Here is an 8,118-nt window from a genome sequence, read left to right on the forward strand (position 1 = left end):
TGTACTGTGCTTTTGTGACTAATGTTGGTTTTTTATATATTTTTATTTCAGCTGAAAGAGACATCAATGTCTACTGTGGGGTGCAGGCCATTACAATGAAGATTAATTTTTGCACCGTACTTTTCTCGGGTTATTCTGAAACTGATCTAGCACTGAACGGAAGGCATGGGGACTCCCACTGCAGGGGGTTCATCAATAACAACACCTTTCCGGCAGTGGTCATTTTCATCATCAATCTCAGCACCTTGGAGGGCTGTGGAAACAACTTAGTGGTAAGATGAGTGTGAAATTGTGTGCTAGGTTTGGGATCACGACAAAATTCTCCCCATTTCATGAAATAATCAGAAGCCCAATCTATCTTTCAAGAAAAAATTCCAATAAAACTGAACAAATCACTTCCTTCACCTGTTCAAAGCTTCAGACGCACAATTTTATTTCCCAGTAATGGTTCTGCTTATTGTAGCTGAGAGTTGAGGGGCCTGATATCAGCTGTGCTGTTCTAAACAACATTATTTGTGTGAGTGACATTGATGAATATTTCCCTACAGTTTATCATTAGCTATGCTTCTCATGCTTTTTATGGACCTAGCTTATCATACAAAAATTGTTTGTTCTGGTGAGTTTGTCAACGAATCCCTTGGCCCCTTGCTTCTTAGTGACCTCATTCAGAAAGAGAGATGAAATATAGAATGGGAAACTGAGAATCTTCTAGGTCCGTGTTTACCATGGAATGATCTACAGCAGTGTTCTGTGGAAGAGGGTTTTCAGCATTTTCAGTGTGATATTCTTCACTGTGTGGGACTGTCCTTTGAATTTCCAAATATTTTTCATATTGAATCGTACTCATGAAATCCCAGTGTATTGTTCAAAAAAGGAAATCTCTCTAGTCATTGTGAAAATCAAAATACTGCTTCAAATATTTTCACCCTGAATGGGAACCACTAGTCTATGCTATTCATTTATTTATACTTGCATTGAACACCAAAAAAATAAAAAGAAAGAAGGAGAGAAGAAAAGGAAGAAAAGAAAAAAGAAAACAAAAAGAAAAGAAAACAAAAGAAAAAGAAAAAAAAGAAACAATAAGGAATTGATTCTCCCAGGAATTAAAATTAATTGAAGTATAAATATTGTGATTTGAGGGGTGTTACACTGAAATTCACTGGATACTATTTTTCATCTTGCTTGTTTAAATATAATCTTATTGGTAAATCCTAGCATAGACAAAAAGGAGATACAGTGAGCATGACCACTTAGCCCAGTGAATGAGAAGAAACTGGCTTTTCCTCTTCATAAATTATTGTTTGGGATTAAAGGGGAAGGCTTAATTTCTCTAAGGGCAGGGTTTGTAAGACTTGATGGGAGATGGGAGATGGGAAAGAGAGATTTCTTTGATCTCCTTCTTTATCTTTCCCGGAGGGCAGTTAGAATATTGTGCCCATGACCGTTTCCAAGCCTGCAGCATGAGTATTGTTGACTCTTTTTATTAAAAACATTTATTCATCTCTCTGAGCTGTGCACAGAGAGGTTATGAGGTGGGCCTGAGGGAGAATGACGCAGGCTGATTATTACATGTCTGTGTTTTCTTGTAGAGGGAGGAGCCCATAAGGAGAGCCAAGGTTTTCTTCCTCTCACCATACCCTGGGGTCTCTCCTTCAGGGCACTTTCTTCTCTGGATTTAAGTCTTGCCCTGCTGCCAAGAAAACAGTTCAGGAGAAATACCAGGCAAAACCTCTGAGTATGTGTGTGTGGTTGCGCGCGCACACACGCACACTATTTGCTTTTTAAAAATCTGAATAACTTGGGTATAAAAATTGCTATATACGTGTGTGTGTGAGTGTGTTTTGTTTGTTTTGTTTTCACAGAGTTGGTAAGTTTAGTTAACCAGTCAAGGAAGTGTGAGAGGAGGGGAAGGTTTGCTTAGTTTTTCATTTTTGCCGTAGATGTCGCCAGATTTGGAGTCTGCTCCAAGGATGATCCTACATGGAAAAAATTGAGTAGACTATTATATCACTGGATTAGAATTAAAAAAAAATGTTTTCATTTGTAATGATTCTGGATCTGTTCATGAATTAGCTAGATAATTGCCTCAGCTTTGCCCATATACTTCTAGGTTCATGCAAAAAGTTTATTCTATTGTTGAAAAGTAAGTATTACAGGTTTCCATAATATCTGCTAGAAGTATTTATTGAGTGTTATGTTGCCTTTGACATAATGGGAGAAGCTCTATTCCTCTATAGTGCTATGAAAGTCAAGGACATTACTGATTATTCCTAAAATGGTGGTTCTTAAATTTTAGTGGGATTGAAGAATCCAATGAAAGCTAATCAGTCCCAGGAAAATACACATATGGACAATATTTTAATATAACTTCTGGGAGTTCGTGATCCCCCTGAAACCCATCTATGAACTATTGCTCTGGAAAGAGATGAGAGTCTCCATATATGTACCACAGAGGAATGCCTTCAGATTGACACTCAGAAAATTTGTGACCTTAATTCATTTGTTCAGAATTTATCTCACGGGCCCCAATATGCTGGTGTCACTGTGTGATGCTGACCATGCCAAGGCAAAGAAGACAAAGAGGACTCCCTCCCCACAAAGGGCTCTGATTACAATGAAGGCAGAGGGACATGTGCAAAGCCACAACAAGAGCCTTGTGGCTGGGGTGTTATTTTTTTTATTATTATTTTTTAAAGATTTTATTTATTTGTCAGAGAGAGAGAAAAGAGAGCATACAAACAGGGGGAGTGGCAGGCAGAGGGAGAAGCAGGCTCCTCACTGAGCAAGGAGCCTGATGGGGGACTCAATCCTAGGACCCTGGGATCATGACCTGAGGTGAAGTCAGTGGCTTAACTGACTGAACCACCCAGGCGTCCCAACAACTGCAGCATTATTAGCCAAGAGAACGATTCTGGAGATATGAAGCCAAAGTGGAAAACGGGATCAGATTAGCAGGGATCTTTAAAGCCAGGCCACAGAATTTGGACCTTACTTATGAACATTTTCAAATTACTTGTTGTAGCCCTCTGAACGTGTAATCTCTCTCCTTTCTTATTTATGAAATATGAATAAAGTGTCTTTGGTGAATATAAAGTTTCCTTTAGTTGAAATACATATATAATCACTTATACATAGCATTATGTGTATATAATCTCAAAACCACAGCATGTTGTAGTTGAAACAGACCCTGGGAATGATCTGGTCTAATGTTTTATTTTGAGTATGAAATGCCTAGATTTACATATAGCTATTTAATCATTGAACTTGATCTACTGTTTTAATAGGTATCTACAATTCCTGGAGTCAGTGCTTATGGAAATGCAACTTCAGTACAAATAGGAAATATTTCGGGATACATTGACACTCCAGATCCACCAACGATCATCAGCTATCTACCTGGGCTTCTTTACAAATTTAGTTGTAGTTACCCACTGGAATACCTGGTTAATAATACCCAGCTTGCCTCGTAAGTCCACCTTCTATCCTTGATTTCACATTCTTTCTCTTTGAGTCCTTTTTTTTTTTTTAAATCCTCAGGGGACTTATAAAGATAGCAGGATTTGTTGAGAATAGCCAAACTCAAAGTAATGGAAACCATATTGAGTCTTGTCTTTCTATCTATCTATCTATCATCAATCTATCTATCTATCTATCTATCTATCTATCTATCTATCTATCATCAATCTATCTATCTATCATCTATCATCAATCTATCTATCTATCATCTATCTATCTATCATCTATCTATCATCTATCATCTATCTATCTATATATTATCTATCTATCTATCATCTATCTATCTATCTATCTATCTATCTATCTATCTATCTATCATCTATCTATCTATCTACCTACCTACCTACCTATCTAACTACCTGACATTGTTATGACCCGTATCAACAGATCAGATACATATATTTCCCCCCAAATTAAAACTGGCTCAAACTGGTCAGATGTCTCCCTGGGGGTTCTCCTCACGCCCTTCAGAATTGCCCAAGAAGCTAAGAACTCTGGGTGCTGATGCAGTTCAGGAGGACTGTCCTATTTCCAGTGCATTGTTGCGTCCTGCCTGGCTTCAGTCTCTGCCATATGCTCTCACTGTTGGACTCCACTGCCTCAGAACCTGGGAACTGCGTGCCTCTAGCTGAGGTGTCAGCTGCACAGGTGCTGATGGTTCCCAAAGACAGGTTACATCACTCAGAGCCACAGAGCTTCAGATGTGGACTGAGGACATAGCCTTTTGCTTATAGTCATGTATTCATTCATTTCTCCCAAAGTACATAATCCAAGACAGGGTTATGTCCACTTGACGACATAGTCCTCTGGATCTGTCAAATAGTTTTGACAAAATGGGGTAATTGAGTGAATACCTTCTCTCCTCAGATCTAGGGTTTGTTTTCACAAAGGTGTAGCGATTGTTTAATCTTAGTCATGAGGGAGTGTGGAGGCCACATTGGGTTTCAGTAAAAAAAAAAAAATGATCACAGCTGGTTTTAATGGCATGGTGGTGATAAATACCTTGGTGAAAAGCAAGACTTGGAAAACAAGAAAAGAAAGGCTTTGAGTCAAAATGATACAGGTGTAGAGGGAAGTGAGTCATTAGGGTGTCACAGACCTACTCTGCTCCCCCGCTTCCCCAGTAAACGCATTCCTGAGCTGCATTGTACATGGAAAGTCATTCATTTATTCAATAAATATTTATTATACTTCTACTATGTGCCATGCCATGTTTGAGCAGTGAACAAAGTAAAACAAAATCCCTGATCTCATGAAACTTCTCATGGGATTGACGAAAATGTATCTGTATCAGATTCAAATTATATTGGAAGGATGTTTTTTTTTAAAAAGTCCCATATATGCAATGCAAAATGCAGAGATGCCTTTGTAAGTAAAAAGATCATAAAGAACAGTCTATCTTTATTTGGTCTCTCTTGCTTTTTGATTATTTATCCGTTCAGTGATTTAAATAGTGTGCCTACTCCAGGCCTAATTAAAAGTATGTTAAGCTTACTCAAGAGTTTTAGTGCCTTAAATCCAACATTAATGTGTAACTGAAACTTTTAATTTAAAATCTCATCAATGCTTTCCTTTCTCTAAATCTGTTTCAGGTCCTCAGCTGCTATTTCTGTGAGAGAGAACAATGGTACATTCGTCAGCACTTTGAACCTGCTTCTTTACAATGTAAGTTGATGGGTGAAGGATGTTATGTTCTCTCTTACTGTTCTGAGGGGCCATTTATGCGGATGGATTTTATATCAAAATCTACCAAAAGCCACATTAACCCCATTATACTTTGGTAACATTTATCCATCTCTACTAGCATTTTTATGTATCTTAGTGATAAAGGTATACTCAAAACTCCATTACTTTCTAAAAGTTGATAGATGACTTAGATTTTATTTTGTAAATGTGATTGTACATAGTTACTCCAAGTGTCTAGCTACACGTATATGTACGTCTTTATTTGTGTGCGCATGTGCGTGTAGCCATAGTCAGGGTCAAGTTTTTGGAAATAATATTTTTGTGATAAAAAGATAGGAAAAGTCCAAATGATACTTTTCTTGGTGATGAATGTGTTAATATTTTCAATATGGGTTTTGGCTGATGACAATTCTGTCACATTTGAAATAATTTGGGTTGACTACATAGTATTGTCTAAACTCTTGTCATGTAAATATCGACAGTAGCAGCAAAACGTGAAAAATACATGGATTTCTATTTATAACTCTAACATTAATCCCCCAAATGATATTTTCATGTTGATTAAAAATTTTTATTCATACATTTTAAATGCCTGATTTAAATATCAATTTTTCAATCTATCAACCAACATTTTTGTAAATTATGAATCTGATTTTTACATTATTATTCATGTCATCATGGCACTGAGTTATAATTCATGCAACTGATTTAAAAGTCAGTGCTTTATACTTTGAATATAATGAGCTATAAATATTGTAGTAGGACATTTTCCAAAGGCATTTAAAAAAATCATGTTTATAAGTTTGTAGTCTGACACCATGGAGTTCTAAACAACAAATTAAAATGTGTTGGAATGAAGATTGCCTTTCTGTCATTTCCAAACTTTCCTCTGCAAGAAGAAACTGCCAAGTTACTTGGTTCCACAATACTCAGCAAATATGTGCCAATATTCATTCCCAATATGGCCATATATTTATTATTGTTTTGAACAATATTTTTAAATTGGAAAATTCCTATCTGTTGATTTATGTATGTAAGCTCCCTGGGGTAGAATTGAGGTGACCTGTTTGGATTCAGTATTATTTGTTATATTTGAGTGAAACAAAGATGAAATTTCCTGATCCTAAGAAAGTAAAAAATATACCCACATGGCATTTAATGACCCCATTATTTTTTTGTGAAATTAAATTATTCTCTTACTGGAAAAGCAGAAAAAAAAATTAGAAGTGTGGATTTGGGGAGAGCTTTGCTCTGAGGGTCTTCCCTTAATCATTAGAAATAGTATTCTATTGCTAACTAGTCATAATCCTTCAAAACTTTCTAGAATCTTAATGCTAAATAAAAGCCTGCCATTTGGTTATAACCTTATGATTTTAACTCTGTGGTGAAAAGGTAACCAATTGTTTGATATCACACTATAAATAAAATAGTGTCAGAACATGTCTCTCTCTCTCTCTCTTTTTTTTTTTTTTTTGATGTCTCATGCTTTTTATTTGGTAAGACTCAACATCCTAAGAGCTCTGATGGGAACAGGTTGTAAAAATATAATTCATGGGACGCTTGGGTGGCTCAGTTGGTTAAGCATCTGCCTACAGCCCAGGTCATGATCCTGTGGTCCTGGGATCCAGCCTAGCATTAGGCTCCCTGTTCAGTGGGGAGCCTGCTTCTCCCTCTCCCTCTGCGCCCCCCCCCACGCCCACCATTCGTGCTCTCTCTTGCTATCTCTCTCTCTTTCAAATAAATAAATAAAATTTTTTAAAAAATATAATTCAGAAAATAGAATAAATACATCTCATTTTTAATCAGTTTGCAATAAAGGTGTCATTGATGGTTGGAATTAAAAAAATAAATTGAATTTTAAAAGTTATTTACTAAACAGTCATTTAATGAAATTTAACCATTTCTCCACAAAGTATATTTTTAATTAACAGACAATTTTTAAGAGCAGTTTTAGTTTTACAGAAAAACTGATCTGAAAATACAGAGTTCCCACAGACCCTCTGTGCCTATACACAATTTCCTCTATTATTTACACCTTGAATTTTGGGGTATATTTGTTACAATTGATGAACCCATATTGATAGATTAACTGAAGTCCATAGTTTATATTTGGTTTCACTCTTCATGAATATTTTGTGGATTTTGACAAATGTTGATGACTTGCATCCATCATTACTATATCATATAGAAGATTCTCACTGCCCCCAAGTAATTTTTTAACATGGCATGGATGTAATATTTTGACGAAATAAAGGATATTACCAAACTAGTAATTTATGTAAGTTTCCAGTTTTAAAATAAATAAGTCACAAAGGTGAAAAGTACAGCCTAGGGAATACAGTCAATTCTATTGTAATAACAGGGAAAAAAAACCTAGTAATTTACACTAGAAAGAAAATTGGTTTCCTTTCACTAATTGATCCAAAATCATATCTATTATTTGTTTGGAACACTAACATTTAGCTGTCCATATGTAATTTCATTGCAGCATTTCTAAATAAGTATTATTTTATAACCACTAGTGGCCATATCTTCCTATTGCACATGCAGAGTTTTTGATTTTTAACCCATAGGAATGATGAAAAGTCATATACTTATTACCCTCATTCTTTGGAAAGAAAAAGTTGTACCTAGTTTGGATTCATGCAATTGTTTATATTTATGTATTCTGGGAGTCAGTAAATATTCTCAGGAAAATTTTATTTATAAAAAAGGATGACTTTTATTGACTATGCGATTTCCATATATGTGGATTATTTCAAGTTGAACTGTGGCCTTATTTTTGTGTAATATAAATGTATCAGTTTTCTCCCCTGTGGAAATGGAAAGTGAAGATGACTTTGCGAATTTGAATTGTAACCTAAATATTAGTGTCTTCCGAGCAAATACAGAAAGAGTAAATCCAAAATAGTACTA

General features: G+C 35.8%; 1 protein-coding gene across 7 annotated transcripts in view; it reads left to right on the forward strand.

The window, feature by feature from the left end:
* Nucleotides 1-8,118, forward strand: part of ZPLD1 (zona pellucida like domain containing 1) — a 265,892-nt gene that overhangs the window by 232,594 nt on the left and 25,180 nt on the right. For all 7 annotated transcript variants that reach the window (XM_034657659.1, XM_034657665.1, XM_034657669.1 and 4 more), the window contains 3 exons: nt 52-272; nt 3,285-3,466; nt 5,109-5,181. In XM_034657659.1, coding sequence (XP_034513550.1) covers nt 52-272; nt 3,285-3,466; nt 5,109-5,181 — 476 coding nt within the window. The remainder of the gene's footprint in view (nt 1-51; nt 273-3,284; nt 3,467-5,108; nt 5,182-8,118) is intronic.

This window comes from Ailuropoda melanoleuca, chromosome 1 (assembly GCF_002007445.2).
Source record: "Ailuropoda melanoleuca isolate Jingjing chromosome 1, ASM200744v2, whole genome shotgun sequence".
NCBI lineage: Eukaryota > Metazoa > Chordata > Mammalia > Carnivora > Ursidae > Ailuropoda > Ailuropoda melanoleuca.